This window comes from Leptopilina boulardi, unplaced genomic scaffold, assembly GCF_019393585.1.
Source record: "Leptopilina boulardi isolate dan_hultmark-lab unplaced genomic scaffold, ZJU_Lbou_2.1 LbouV2_372, whole genome shotgun sequence".
NCBI classification, from domain to species: Eukaryota; Metazoa; Arthropoda; class Insecta; order Hymenoptera; family Figitidae; genus Leptopilina; species Leptopilina boulardi.
Genome location: NW_026137943.1, coordinates 2,850,260 through 2,867,239, shown reverse-complemented (window position 1 = coordinate 2,867,239; position 16,980 = coordinate 2,850,260). Strand labels below are relative to the sequence as shown.

Sequence of the window (16,980 nt, the reverse complement as noted above, 5' to 3'; positions counted from 1 at the left end):
GCAAGCTTGCTGCAAGTTTCCGTGCTATCTGGGGTTTTGAAAAATTTTAAATGATAATAATTAAATTTACAAAAATTTTACACACACAGAGAAATTATATATTTGTCTCAGAGCCAAATAAATATTTATTTGATTGAATTTAAAAAAAAAATTTTTTTTGAATGTTCTTAAAGTTGAAATAAATTATTTACATTCTTAATTGGTCCTGTGCGACCGTCGCACGTAAATATCATAGTTAGGAGAGAAACCGTGCTGTGGGACTCTTATATGACTTAAGGCGGAAACGGGATACCGAAATGGACGACGTTCTTCTTGAGAGGGGGATGAGGGTGTTTCAGAAACGAGTTTGGTTCCAAAGTTCATATCAAACTGGCGAAACGGAAGGAGCGGAAACAGAAGTCGAGGATAGTTACGAGAGAGAGAGAGAGACATACGACTTAGAAATTCTCAACTTTCTATCTGATTTTAAGTTCCATTGGTCTGGAATTGGAGGAGCTTTCCCACTGTAAGTGTCTTCCCGCCTTATCTTCATCGTTTTCATTCGATTTTTTTTATGTATTTTGGTTACCCGGGCGCTAATTACATTTTCACGCAAAACTTTCATTGAGGCGAGGAAAAAAAAACAAAATTAAATTTAAACAAATATATTCAGAAAATTTTTTTTTTAAACTAATTTAGTCAAAAGTAGATGTAGAGAAAAATTATTTTGTCTACCCTGAAAAAAAATTGGAGTCTTAAAAATTCGTTTTTGAACAAACAATTTAATCTTTCTCTCTCTCTCTCTCTCTCTCTCTGAAATTTGTTACTATTTTTTCTTAATGTCATGATATGACTTGTTTTCCAGCTATAAAATCCCTATACTGCCGTTGTAAAGACTACTTGATGTTCGAGTCATAAATCGCAGTCATAAACTCAACAAAGAACAACCAGACTCAAGGGAATTAATTTTGTTAATGTTCTTCGCTTTAATTTCCACTTCCACAGATGCTTTTGGACCAAATGGAATAATGCGAGTCGTCTGCCTCTTGGCTATAGAGGAAAAATAAAAGAAAACTTATATAATCCCGCACATTCTACGGGAAGATTTACACAGATTGCGTGTGGCTGGCAAAAAAAAAATAGTGGAACATTTTTTGTTCAACAATTTAAATAAAAAAAAGAAAAAATTCTAGAAAGAATAAATAATTGGGGAAAATTAGGTAGCATTAACAAATGGCGTGTGTTTAGACGCAATGTGGTTGTGGTTCGAGATATTCCAACATTATGGAAATTTTCCATGTTTGGGCTTTGCTTAAAAAATTAGTGAGGTTTTTTCTACTTTTTCAAAAATTTTATTAGTAGTAAAGATAAATATTTAGTTCTGATTTTTTTTTGTGATTTCATTAGTAGAGTCAAATTGATTTTAGTCAATAATGATTAATTTGAAAATTAGTAGTAAAGGTATAAATTTAGTCGGACATGACGAAAGAACTATATACAAAAATAGAAATAAATTTTTAGCAAGATTTTTGTAATTTTTTGTAACATTATTCGTGGTGTAAAATAGTCTTAGGCACAATAAGTAGATTAGAAAATCAGTAGTAAAAGTAAATATTCTGTTAGACTTTTCAAAATATTTTATCAGTAGTACAAAAAAGTATTCAGTCAAATTTTGTAATTTTTTTTGTAGATCAAAATTGGTTTCAATAAAAAAAAACGAAATTAGAAAACTAGTGGTAATAGTAAACATTTAGTCAGACTTTTAATATTTTATTTTCTCAGTAGTATAAGTAAATATTTTGTCAGACTTTCAAAATGTTTGTAATTTTATCAGTAGTTCGAGTCAGTATTTCATCAGATTTTCAACGGTTTTTGTAATTTTATCAGTAGTACAAGTCACTTTTAGTCAGACCTAATGATAAAATTTAAAAATCAGTAGTAAATGTAAATATTTAGTCAGACTTTTTTGTAATTCTGTTTTATAGCTTTGTCAGTAGTTCAAGTCAATATTCAGTCAGATTTTTATTCATTTTTGTAATTTTATCAGTAGTATAGGACGAATTTAGTCAGACGTAATGAATCATTTAGAAAATAAGTAGTAAATGTAAATATTAAATGCGACTTTTTTGTAATTCTGTTTTATAGTTTTGTCTGTAGTTCAAGTCAATATTCAGTCAGATTTTTATTCATTTTTGTAATTTTATCAGTAGTATAGGACGAATTTAGTCAGACGTAATGAATAATTTAAAAAATAAGTAGTAAATGTAAATATTTAGTCAGACTTTTTTGTAATTCTGTTTTATAGTTTTGTCAGTAGTTCAAGTCAATATTCAGTCAGATTTTTATTCATTTTTGTAATTTTATCAGTAGTATAGAAAGAATTTAGTCAGACGTAATGAATAATTTAGAAAATAAGTAGTAAATGTATATATTTAATCCGACTTTTTTTGAAATTTTTTTTGCTATCTTATCAGTAGTACCGGACGATTTTAGTCAGACATACTGAAAAAATTAAATAATCAGTACTAAAAGTCTTACTACTAATCAGTAGTAAGACTAAATATATAGTCAGCCATTCTTTTTAATTCTATTTGTCGTTTTTCCAGTAGTTCAAGTCAATATTTAGTCAGATTTTTTTTTCATTCTTTTAAAAAATATTTCAGTAGTATATAAGACGATTTTAGTAAGACGTAAACTAGAATAATCAGTGGTAAAACTAAATGTTATTCACACTTTTTTGTAATTCTGTTTTTTTAGTTTTACTGGTAATTTAAGGCAATATTCAGGCAGATTATTAAAATTTAGGTAAATTTCTCAGTAGTACAAGTAAATGTTTAATCCGGCTTTTTTTTGGTAATTTTCTCAGTACTAGAGGTAAATATTATGTCAGTCTTTCTTTACTTTTTTGTGTGATTTTATTCGTTGATCAATTTATACATTTTTAAAATACAAAAATCGTATGTTGTAATAAAATTACAAAAAATTAGAAAGTCTGACTAAATATTTATTTTTACCACTGATAAAATTAAAAGAAATTAAAAAAGTCTCTCCTTCACCAAAAGTGGTGAAAAAAAGTTCTATTTTTCATTAGGCATATAATTATTCATAAATTACAAAAGAAAAACTGTTTTCTAGGAAAAACTTTCGTTTATTGCATAAAATTAACTAATTGCATAATATCGAAAAATAAAATAGTTTTTTACTAATTTAATAGTAAAATTAATCATGAGAAACGAAATAAACAAGAGATGTAATTGTTTGCTAATTGCATGAATTGTTTGATAATTAAGGAAGCGGTAGAAAGTTGTCTTTGACACGTGACTTTGCCTAAATTAATATTTCCATCAAATATGACAAAGGCCGTGGGTAGAATTGACCAAAGCGAGTTTGTAACTGACATAAACTGTTGCAGAAGCAGAAGCTGGGGCCATAATTCTCAATCACGCCAGCCACTCTCCTCTCTTCACTCGCTGCTGCTGCTGCATCCCTTTATATATATATATATATATTCCAAGTTCCATTGTCTTCTCTGTCTCTCCAATTTTGATTCACACTTGCACTGTCTTTGTTCTGCTATCATTGCTTTCTGAGCAACCATCCGTTTGTGAATCCTTATGCTTGACTACGACAAGAAAGGAGAGTGAGAGAGAGAGAGAGAGAGAGAGAGAGAGAGAGAGAATCCTTGGGTCTCGAATCAGAGAGTTTCTCCATCGTTATAGAACTTTGTATTGATACTGATTGTACCCACCAAGTGGGAATGACTGCATTTAATTCCCTTGGAACTTCTAGAAATCTTCCTCTTTACATTCCACAGAGATCTAGTAAATAGTTGCCTTCATCAAATGCTACTTAAGGAGTCAGAAATTCGAGATTTCATTATTCTTACTTCCTGACAATTAAATTCACCCCCCCCACTCCCATTTTTCCTCTCAATATAATAATAGAATCGATTTACATTTGTTATTTAAATTTTTGAAACAGTGATAAAGTCACTGCTAAATTTTGCTTGTTATAAAATTTTAAAAAAAAATTCAAAAGTCTGATTAAATATTTATACATTAACTACTGATTTTTTAATTTAATTATTGTGTCTGACTAAAATCGGCTTGAACTACTGAAAATAATACAAAAAGCAGAAAGTCTGACTAAATGTTTACTATTACTACTGATTTTCTAATTCATCATTTCTTACCAAAAACGCGGCTTATACTAATGATTAAATTACTATAAACTTTGGAAAGTCTGACTAAATATTGACTTAAACTACTGATTGAATTCAGTAGTTCTATTATACTAGTTTATGTCAATATTTAGACTGATTTTTTATAGTTTTTAACATTTTATCAGTAGTATAAGTTATTTTTAGCCAGACATATTCCACATTCCGGATTCCATTTTCAAAATTCCGGATTCCACTTTCAGAATGTGGGATGCGCAATCAGGAATTTTAGAAATTGAATCCGAAATGTGGAATACGGAATGTAAAAAGTGGAATCCTGAATAAGGGATCCAGAATGTAAAATGTAGAATCTGGAATACGGAATATGAAATTCGGAATTTTAAAAGTGGAATCCGGAATAAGGGATCCAGAATGTGAAATGTAGAATCTGGAATACGGAATATGAAATTTGGAATGTGGAATTCGGAAAACGGAATATGAAAAGTGAAATAGAGAATGTGGTTTCCGGAATATGGAATGTGAAATTCGCATTTTTAAAAGTAGAATCCGGAATGTGGAATTTGAAATACGGAATTTGAAAAGTTTAATCTGGAATGTGGGATCCGGAAAAACAAGTAGTAGAGGTAAATTTTCTACTTTTTGCAATTTAACCAGTAGTACGAATCTTTTTCAGTCAGGCATAACGAATAAATTAGAAAATCAGTAGTAAGACTAAATATGTAGTCAGCCTTTCTTTTTTAATTTTATTCGTCGTTTTTTCAGTAGTGTAAATCAATGTTTAATCAGATTTTCTGTTTTTGTAATTTTATCAGTAGTTCAAGTCGGTTTTAGTCAGACATACTGCATAAATTAAAAAATTAGTAGTAAATGTAAATATTTAATCCGACTTTTTAAATTTTTTGTTATATTTTCAGTAGTACCGGACGGTTTAAGTCAGACATACTGAATAAATTTACTAAAAGCAATTTGGTAATCAGTTTTTTTTAAATTTTTATAATTTTTTAAGTAGTCCAAGTCAATATTTAGTCAGAAATATAAATTTTTTTTGTAATTTTATGAGCCAAACATCTTATTTTTTAATTTTTTAAATAATTTTATTGTAAGACTAAATCGGTTTCAGTAAAAAAAATAACTAAAATAAAAAACCAATAGTAAAAGTAAATATTAAGTCAGACTTTATAAATTTTTTTTAAATTTTATCAGTATTACAATAAAATATTCTAAAAAAAAAACTTTTATAATTTTTTTCTATGCAGTGCAAATCAATATTTTTTTTCCGCCTGAGAAATAATGTTTAATATAATATTCCATATTACTTTTTTTTTTTATAAAACGAATATAAATATCAATTTACTACAAAGTCGACAGAATAATTTCTAAAGAAATTATTTCTTACCTTTTCATATCAATAAAAAGGAAAATCTTTCGTATCCTTATACTTTAGAAACACGAGGAAAGAAAATATGTTTTGAAACTTTAAGATGTTTTCATTTTGAAATATAAACTTTTCTTCTCAATTAGATTGCTTTTAGATCAAAAGAATACTTATTACACTTTGCTGGTTACATTCTAAAGAGAGACTATAATTTTATAAAAAAAATAATAATAATAAATCCACGTTTTCTTTGTACAAAAAATAAAATTTTCAATTTTAAGAAAATTTTGCTCCAACTTATATATCTTCTTTTTTTTCTTATTTTTAACATTTCAATCGAATTCTTATGAATTCGCAATTCACGCTCACTTGAAGGAAAGTTAAAAGAATGTTGAGATATGCTCATCTAAAATTTATATAGCGGGAGAAAAAAAATACTGAATTTTTTAGAAAAATTCATAAAAGAGGATATATAGTTTTTTTTCAATAAAAAAAAAACTAAATAATAATAAAAAATAAAAAAAATTCAAAATTTTAATTTAAAAATTTTCAAATTTGTTTCGTTTTAAATTGTATATGAATATAGAATATAATCGAACAATTTTTCATTAACAATCAGTTTTGTGATGTACATAAATAAAATTGATTTTGCGTTTCGTTTTTTTTTTTTTTTTTTTTATTACAGATTTATGACAAAATTAAAAATTTATAGCATTTACATTTCGTATTAATACTTCAATTTATTTATATTCTTGCTTCGAAATTTTGAAATCAAATTTTCCACATGAATTTATTACTGTAAAACGAGTTAAATGTTGAGTTATAAAAAAAAAGAAGAGAATATATAAATTTTACGTCCAAATTTTTTTATTTAAATAACACATAAATTTCAAATGCAATTTATTCAAATTATGACATTTATTGGAATTTTAATTTTGTTGGAGATTAAAATAAAATTTTATGTACTAAATCGTTTTTAAAAAGTTTTACAAAAAAACTGGATTATTTTTACTGTTTTTTTTTTTTAAATAAATATTAATTTTTTAAAAATAAAATAAAAAAAAAATTATCTGATATATTTTGTTACTTGTTTAAATAATAAATAAATAATATAAACTAATACGTAAATATAAAAAATCAGTAAAAAAATAATCTTATAACAAATTTATTTCTATTATATATTGTTAATATTTTAGCTATTATTATTATTAATTTTATTATTTTTATTTTTATTTTTATTTTTATTTTTATTTTTATTATTATTATTATTATTATTATTATTTATTGTTATTATTATTTTATTAAGTTGATTTAAGTAAGTTACAATTACTCACAGTAAATTTTTATTTTTATTATAAAAAATTTATTAGAAAAATACTTTTAGAAATTGATCTTTATTAGAAATTGTTTTTTATAAATTCAACTTTAATTTTAAAAAAAGTTAAAAAAAAAATTAGAAAATACGATTTAGAATAAGTTTTTTTATTTAATTAAAAAAAATTCAATTAATTAATTATTTATTTTTTAGAGAAACAAAAACAAAATGATGAGCTTCAAAATGAGTGGTTTTCTATTGATGTTGGTTGCAATAATTTTAATGATTGCTCCTTCAACTATGGCTTGCATTGCTAATGGACGTAATTGTCAACCCGATGGAAGTTTAGGAAATTGTTGTACAGGAAATTGTTACAAACAACAAGGATGGGCCATGGGTGATTGCCGATAAAAAAAAATCCATTAATTGTGCGACAATTTTTTATGCTGACAAGGAATTAAGAAAAAAAAATTGCACATATTACATATTACAATTCATAATTACATTTTTTTTTCTAAATGTCACAATCATTATTGGATGAAAGTAAATGTATTTTAAAAAATACAAATTTAGCATTGAATTTAATGATTATTTTATTTTTTTCAAAAGCGATGTAGAAAAATATTTTACTATTTTTTCTATTAGTAAAAGAAATTAAATTAATTAATTAATTTTATTAAAGGAAATTAAATTTAAAAATTAATGTATTAATTAATATCAATTAATTATTATTGATAATTAATAAAATTCTCATTAAAGAATATTAACTTTAATAAATGAATGTATTAAATAATATTAATTAATTAATATTCCAAATTAATAAAATTCTTATTAGAAAATTAAATTTAAAAATTAATACATTAGTTTACGTAGAGAAATATAAAGAGAATAATACTTTTTATTATCCTGTATTATAATGTCCTGTATAAAACCAGACGAAAAAGCTTGGACGATAGTTGTTCGTTGGTGAATGAACAAAGGGAAATAAAACAGAGGAAAAAAGAATGCATTGTCGCACAGTCGAGAGAAGTTAATGAGGATTGTGGTCATGCATTCTATGAAGGTAGGTTCATTTTAACAAAAGTTAATGGTCCTTAAAAATACCTGTTAATACTAACATGCATGTGATTGTTGGAAAAAAAAAAACAAAAAATAATTCCAAAAATCTGATAAATTTTTTTCGAATTTTTTTTTTTTTCATTTTTGACAAAAGAATTGTCTTAATTTTTGGTTGAAGTTTATAACATTTTGAATGAAAGAGATGAAGTGGATGAAAGAGGGAGGATCAAGATTTAAACGAGAGTCGACAAAGAGTAAGTTATGTTAATGAATCACAAGCTTTTGAATCTTTCAAGTTTCACAATACTTAAACCACTATGAATCACACTTTCGTGCAAAGTTACCGAAAGTTTCTTCATCGTCCTTTACTTATTCCTTAATTCTCGTTAAAGACTCGGACTTTTTTTTTTTTTTTATTTTAACGACATATTTCAATTTTTCGATAATATCGAAAAATAATTTCTTTTGTTTTCATAAGATAAATGGAAATTTTTATTCATATTTTTTTCTATTTATAAAATACGTTCTCTAAAATTTTATTTTTATATTATAATATATATATATTATAATACAATTTTATTTCCAAAAGGGTTACAAAAGAACTATTGGATCTAAAATAATCGTTTTTTCGTATGAAAATTTTTTTTTCAATTTACTTAAAAACAATACAGATATTTTTTTCAAATGAGTGAAAAAATTTACAAAATGTGAAAAATGTTCTATTTTTTTTTTACTTTTACAAAAATCAACAAATAGCTATGTTCACCCAATTGAATGTAATCGAATCTGAACTATATATATATATGAAATCGAGGTCAAAAGAAGAGAATTAAATTTGACAGATAACTGTAGTTTTCAAACTTTTCGAGAAATGGAGGATTTTTTTTTCTCCATATTTTTATGAAGTTTCGAAATTTATTGCAAAAGAAAAAATGAATGAAAAATATTATCTTCACTAACTTCTTTATTATTATTTCTTGTGCCTTTGTTTCATGTCATTTTGTAGAAAAAAAATTAAAAATTCAGTAAAGTAAAAATTTGTTTTAAAAACAAATTCCGTTAAATGCCAATTTTGAGAAATTCTGGAGGTCAATTACGTAACTTTTTCCGCATATTCCGGATCCCACTTTCAAAATTTCGTATTTCACATTCCACATACCGTATTCCGGAATCCACTTTTCTCATTCCGAATTGCACAATTAGGATTCCACTTCTAAAATTTCGGATTCCACATCCCACATTCTGAAAGTGGAATCCGGAATGTGGAATATAGAATCCGGAATACGAAGTTTTAAAAGTGGAATCCGGAATCCGAAATGTAGAATATGGTCAATTACGTAATTTTTTCCGGATTTCACATTCCGCATTCCACATTCAAAATTTCGTATTTCGGATCCTATATTCCACTTTCCACATTCCGGATTCCACTTTCAGAATGTGGGATGTGGAATGCGGAATTTTGAAAGGGGAATCCTAAGTGTGAAATTCAGAATTTGAAAAATGAAATCCGAAATGTGGAAAGTGGAATACGGAATGTGTGATTCGGAAAATGTTACGTAAATGAACCCCTGACCTTATTATAATATGGAATTTGGTGTTATTGATTATAGTATTGTACAGGTCATATAAGCAAGTGCAATAAACCGTTAAATATCTGCGAATGTTATCGATGGGTCTTAATTACAGCCTTGCAATTAATCAAACGTTTAATTGACGACGTCATGTTGATCTTTGATGATACGTGATCGCCATGAGCGTTTGACCGTTTTTGCCCATCAAAAAGCAAGATAGATTTCTCTCTCACTATATATATATATAACTGTGAATCAACACACATAGTATTCGGTACATCCCCGTCGAGGGATATAAATGCATTCGGGCAAATAAGACGTCACGAACGTGACGTTCGCAATATTCATGACTGAGGGAGGGAATGCCCTTGCCAACCAAGCACGTTGACTCAACAATGCACAGTACGTTCCTATCTTGAGTATGTTCTCCACGATCTAGCTTGGTACCTCTCTTCTCCTCTTTCCTCATCTCTTCTATCCTTACCTCATCCTTCGAGTATATCTCTCTTTCGCTATGCTACCCTGATATACCCTTTCCCAATGCATTTCAACCCCTGTGGTATTACCATCAACTGTCGTTCATGCTCTTCTCCAAGATCTCCTTCTTACTATCATTTCGTCCCCTACTCTCTCTCTCTCTCTCTCTCTCTCTCTCTCTCTCTCTCTCTCTCTCTCTCTCTCTGTGTCGCATATTTGATAACATCTTATATGAACCGAGTATAGTTGTTGTTTCATTGTGTTCCTCTTATTTGCAACCAGTGTTGTAACTACAGGAGAGACTATACATGTTTCTGAATATAGATACAGCACGCAAGTGGAATTTACAAACTTTAAGTTATAAATTATCACTACGGTCAACCGAACTTTGATAAAAAAAAAAAACCAGGCGGCCAGTCTGGAATTCATTTTTAGCGACACCAAAAATCCCCCCCATTTTTTCGGAAAATACAGTGATTTAAAAAAAAAAATCATCCACCCTATTGGATCAGCCATTTTTAGTTTTTCAAAATTTTAAGAATCTGACTTCAGATTTGTAATCAGCAACTCTAAAAACCCCTGGGAATTCATTTTTTTTTTTTTAAAGAAAATACAATAATTTTTTTTAAAAAAACTCATCCGCCAATTTGGAATTTTTAAAAACTAACTTTGTCCTCCATATTGAATCCGCTATGTTGGATTTTCAAAAACTAACATCGAATTCGTAATCGGCAACCCGGAAAATCTCTGTGTACCAATTTTTACGCAAATCCAAGTAATTTTTAAAAATATTTTCCGCTATATTGAATCTGCCATTTTGAATTTAGAAAATGAAAAACTAACGTCGAATTCGTAATCAGCAACCCTGAAACCCCCAATTGCAAATTTTTAAGCTAATCCAAGCAATATTTTAATATATCGTCCGCCATATTGAATCCGCCATTTTGAATTTTGAAAAACTAACATCGAATTCGTAATCAGCGACTCTGAAAACCCTCAAGTACCAATTTTTAAGCAAATCCAAGTAATTTTTGAAAATATTTTCCGCTATATTGAATCCGCTATTTTGGATTTTCAAAAACTAACATCGAATTCGTAATCAGCAACCCGGAAAATCTCCATGTACCAATTTTTACGCAAATCCAAGTAATTTTTAAAAATATTTTCCGCTATATTGAATCTGCCATTTTGAATTTAGAAAATGAAAAACTAACGTCGAAATCGTAATCAGCAACCCTGAAACCCCCAATTGCAAATTTTTAAGCTAATCCAAGCAATATTTTAATATATCGTCCGCCATATTGAATCCGCCATTTTGAATTTTAAAAAACTAACATCGAATTCGTAATCAGCGACTTTGAAAACCCTCAAGTACCAATTTTTAAGCAAATCCAAGTAATTTTTGAAAATATCGTCCGCCATTTTGAATTTTGAAAAACTAACATCGAATTCGTAATCAGCGACTCTGAAAACCCTCAAGTACCAATTTTTAAGCAAATCCAAGTAATTTTTGAAAATATTTTCCGCTATATTGAATCCGCTATTTTGGATTTTCAAAAACTAACATCGAATTCGTAATCAGCAACCCGGAAAATCTCCGTGTACCAATTTTTACGCAAATCCAAGTAATTTTTAAAAATATTTTCCGCCATATTGAATCCGCCATTTTGAATTTTGGAAAACTAACATCGAATTCGTAATCAACAACCCTGAAACCCCCGGATGCTAATTTTTAAGCCAATCCAAGCATTTTTTTTTTAAATATTGCTCGCCATATTGGATCCTCCATTGTAAATTTTGAAAAACTGACATCGAAATCGTAATCAGCAACCCGGAAAATCTCCGTGTACCAATTTTTAAGCAAATCCAAGTAATTTTTGAAAATATTTTCCGCCATATTGGATCCGCCATTTTGAATTTTGAAAAACTAACATTTCTGTACATTTTGGATATACTTTTTGTCGATTTTCTTCTGCCAACGAAGGGGTTAACAACATTTTTAGAACGTTTCTTGTCCGCCAAAAAGTGTTCTAAAACATTTTAAAAACATGGATGTTCAAATAATGTTCTAGAACATTTTTTGAATGACATTAAACATTCTAAAACCGTTACTGACAGCTTATCATGATTTGAATGTTCCTGCGGTTTGAATTTCAAAAAAAAAGAAAAAAAAATGAGAAAAAGACATTTATTTTTCGTTTTTTTATATGTTATCTGATACTGATTCGATCTTTCTAATTGTAAGAACCAAATTCGATCTTTGTGGTTTCCAACCGAGTCTTAACAGCGTATTTAAAATTATTTAATAAAAAAAAAATAATAATATTCCTTTATATAAACATTTTATTTATATAAAATTATAATTTATATTCAACAATTTTGAAAATGCATTTTGTATTATATTTAACGAACCTCGAGGTAACAAAATCTACTTAAAGCACAAAGTTTAGTGCCATAATTAACACTAATATTAAACATTTGTACAAGCTTATGGTTTATACAGATCCCCATAGAGCAATTAAGAGAAAATTATCTCTACTACAAGGAATTTATTATACTACTTCTTTTTAAATAGCTATTTTGCATTCATTTTTCCCTAAAAAAAATTATGTTTGCTTGGATTTAATGAAATGTAGACAATAAAACATTGCAAATATATAATTTTTTTTGTGGTGCAAACTCCCTTAAAAATGAACCTTTTCTTTTCATCTAGTTTTATATATTAATTTTCAAATGCATTAAGATTATTTTAAATTTTAATGACTTTGGTGTGAAGAAAAAATTCATACTTTTTTTCTTTCCCACATTGTTAGGGTCTAGGTCACAGCAAACTGGATTGAGAAAAAGTTTCGAAACATCAGTATATAGGAAAAAAGAAAAAAAAAAAAAAAAGGTATAGGAAGTAGATAACGAAAAAGGTCGTGTTCCAAAAAGATGCCTCTTCTAATTTTCTTCGGGAAAGATAAATTCTACTCTCTATCTCATCGTCTCTTTTTCTTCTGTGTATGTATGTGTAAAAGTATCGTTTCCGGGGGGTGATTTTTTTTTCTCTCTCTCTACAACCCGCGAAATGAAACGAACAGCCAATTCGATTCATGTGTCGCACGCTCTGGCATTTTCTTAATACACAGTCGACACGTGACGTATAGTACACTCTCCATTTTAGGGGTTTTGTACTTTTGTCGGGCGCAATACTGCCTTGCACACGCAATCCTTTTATTCCTTTTTTTCTTTCCTTCCTTCCTTCTTTTTTTTTTCATTCCTCTCGAGTGCGCGCACACAGTGTTAGAAGGGAAAATAATTGAAACTCGGCGGAACTCGTTGTACTTTCTAGCTAGAAAATATGGACCTTAGGGGTTCTTACATTGGGGTTCATATAGAATAAATTCTCCATTTGCTTTTTCCATCTGTTTTTCTTTTTAAATCTTCTTTTTTGGTATAATACTTATATGTAGGTACTCTGTCTTATGTATAAATTTTGTGAAAAGTGCGTCTTAAGATGAAAAAAGAGAGAATTCAACTCAATATAAAAATGGGTCACGAACTCTGTGCTAATAATTCACCCTGACATTTAACCTTGTTGAGCATCGATACTTTGAGATAGATCAGAAAAATCAAGTGTACTCTTCTTTGTCAAATTGACACATTTTTTATACTGACAATGCTTTTTCAAGCATGCTTTGAATTTATATTCTTTAAAAATATATTTGTAACACTTTTTTCATTTTTAAGTACATTTTTCTTATAAGAATAGCATTAACTTACCTGGATCCAGTTACTTCTTATGCAATACAATAATGTAAAGATCCTTACCTGTAACAAGAAAATTTATTTAAATTTATATTAATATATAATAATAATAGTAATATTAATTTTCTTATTAAATAGTTTATGCTTTGTTGAAAAACTTTTAGAAAGATTTAGAAAAAATATATCGAAATAAAAGTTTTGAGCTTTTAGATGGAAACGGGAAACCTGTAAAAGCTTGTCACAAAATCTATATGGACACTTTCGTTTTAGCCTGTAGGTACTAGCGACTATATACGACAGACCTACGAATTTTCTCCGAAAAACAGGAACTTTTTTTTGTTTCTTTTTCCACTTAAAGCTTTTAAGCTAGATCTATACATATTTTTTTGTTTTTCTCTAAATCCTCTTGATTTCGTATTAAACTATACTAGGAGAAGATGAATTTTTTACATTTTTGTATTTTTACGCAAACACCAAACATGAATGAGATCAGATTTTGAAAATTCAAAATGTCCGACTCAATATGGCGGCTGACAGTTTCAAAATTTATCAAATTTGCTTGAAATTGATTACTCGATACAGTTCTCGGTGTCGCTGATTACGAATTTGAAATCGGATTTTTAAAATTCAAAATGGCGGACCAAATCCGCCATATTGGATCCGCCATTTTGAATTTTTTCTTCAGATTTATAATCATGGTTCTTTAAAGTGTTAAAATATTAAAGAAAAAAAGAAAAAATTTTATTTTTATTATAAAATTAAAAACAATTTTAATCTATAATCTTCTATTATATTAAGTTAACAAATTTCGAAAAACGACACCGACCCCGTGACCTCGACACCGTCCTTGAAAAATCTATTTTCAATTATTTTCAAATAAATCAAAATACTTTGCATATATGCTTTTAGAAAATCTTACAAACTATTTTTATGTAACATCTTTTTTCAATTTTAACCCGAAAAAGGGTTATTTTTCAATTTTAACCCGAAAAAGGGTTATTTTGCAATTTTATCCCGAAAAAGGGTTATTTTGCAATTTTTTAAGAATTATTTGATTTTTTCAATTTTTTATTATTATTTTTTATTATTGATTGTTGTTTTTTCAATTTTTAGTTAGTAACCTATAATATTGTGTCTAATTTTAAGTGTCATTAAAATCAAATGTTTTTAACTTAATAATTTTAACATTTCTTAATTTAAAACGAAACATCTTCTATTATATTAAGTTAACAAATTTCGAAAACGGACACCGACACCGTGACCTCGACACCGTCCTTGAAAAATCTATTTTCAATTATTTTCAAATAAATCAAAATACTTTGCATATATGCTTTTAGAAAATCTTACAAACTATTTTTATGTAACATCTTTTTTCAATTTTAACCCGAAAAAGGGTTATTTTGCAATTTTATTCTGAAAAAGGGTTATTTTGCAATTTTTTAAGAATTTTTTGATTTTTTAATTTTTTATTATTATTTTTTATTATATATTGTTGTTTTTTCAATTTTTAGTTAGTAACCTATAATATTGTGTTTAATTTTAAGTGTCATTAAAATCAAATGTTTTTACCTTAATAATTTTAACATTTCTTAATTTAAAACGAAACATCTTCTATTATATTAAGTTAACAAATTTCGAAAAACGACACCGACCCTGTGACCTCGACACCGTCCTTGAAAAATCTATTTTCAATTATTTTCAAATAAATCAAAATACTTTGCATATATGCTTTTAGAAAATCATACAAACTATTTTTATGTAACATCTTTTTTCAATTTTATGATAAATTTTATACAATATTAATAAGATATTAATTTAAAACATAAATTATAAATATAATATACATAAACTACAATAAGTAAACAACAATAAGTACAATTTTAACCGAGCGAGCGTTAGCGAGCGAGGAATACATCGATAGTTTTATAAATTAATTTGACTATAAATCTAAAAGTATCAGCAAATAATTTAAATAATAATTAATTTTATTGTAAAAAGAAACTTTTGTTTTCTTCAATTACATCAGATTTCTTTAATGAACTTATTATTCTCATTCTCTCTAATATAGTATATATATATATATATATTATATTTCTTTTTAAAATGTAAGCTACCATTAATTTCATCTCTCCACTTTTGATATACAGTTTCATATCGCTCTTTCTTGCAACAATTACTCTATTTAAAGCTTCTACAAAACTTAATCTTCTTTATCTTTCTTCGCAACTTTTAATAAATTAGCTTTTAATTTAACACTCTATTTCATAAAGTAAATTGCCAATAATAAAAAATAATTGTACGTGTCGAGAAAATTAATTTCAAGTAACGAACGACTAAAATGAAGTTAAATTTTAATTGGATTGAAGCTTCCCGACTATATCAGCGACTGACAAATTGTAACACGAGTCAAAATGAGTTTAATTTATCAGAAAATATATAAATAATTTCACAAAGAAATTAGAAAAAAAGAAACATTTTTTTTTGTTATACGATAACATTAAAATTGGATATAATTAAAAATATTAATTACTCAATAATTAGAAATTTTTTTTTTTTTTTTTATCATACTAATGACTGCGTGAAACTTTTGTTGAGCGATCGAAATTAATTGTTAACGGCATACGTGCTTGACGACTACAAGGCACCTAATAGCGTTGGTATTCTCGAGGGGTTGAAACTTGCCTCGTAGTGAGCATTGATATTGGAAGGTGTGTGAGAGTTGGTCCACTGGAATTTTAATGCGAGATTGAAGCTGTGGCCATCAAATCAACAGTCACGTTCATATAACAGAGCATATTCGATGGACCGGAATGCTATTTCAATCCCAGAGAAGGACAATAATAACGTTTATATCTTTCCCTATTAACCTTCATATCTTCCCTAACGAATACTAATTAATCTTCTTTTGTTTCCATAATATTTTACCATATTACTCTTATATTACATTAACTAGCAAAAAAAAGCGCGCAAAATTCTATGTTTCATTGTTTATTATAAAATATCCCTTACAAAGTTAAAAAAAATCAAATATTCATGTTTAAAAATAATTTCTATTATAATAATCAAATATTAAACGATATAACTTGTCATTAAACACGTCAGTCATGAATTATTTTCTATTTACTGAAAGTGTCATTTTAATTAAAATCAGCAGGTGCTAAAACGAAAATCACTCCTGTGTTGTATATGTTGGTTATTTACATAAATTTGTTTGAAGTGGATACAAAAAAATTTGGTGAAAAAAAATTATAGTTAAAAATTGTTTAATAAAATT

The 16,980-nt window shown here is 27.3% G+C and overlaps 2 protein-coding genes across 2 annotated transcripts in view; one reads left to right on the top strand and one right to left on the bottom strand.

The window, feature by feature from the left end:
- Positions 1 to 16,980, bottom strand: part of LOC127287770 (polypeptide N-acetylgalactosaminyltransferase 2-like) — a 201,757-nt gene that overhangs the window by 98,551 nt on the left and 86,226 nt on the right. The gene's annotated exons all lie outside the window — the stretch shown is intronic.
- Positions 7,061 to 7,286, top strand: LOC127287774 (antimicrobial peptide Alo-2-like). Its single transcript, XM_051314885.1, has one exon. It carries the CDS (start codon positions 7,078 to 7,080, stop codon positions 7,258 to 7,260), a length of 183 nt encoding a protein of 60 aa, XP_051170842.1. The 5' UTR covers positions 7,061 to 7,077; the 3' UTR covers positions 7,261 to 7,286.

Excerpts from the sequence above, each read along its gene's own strand:
- LOC127287774 (XM_051314885.1), top strand. The coding sequence starts at position 7,078 with ATGATGAGCTTCAAAATGAGTGGTTTTCTATTGATGTTGGTTGCAATA.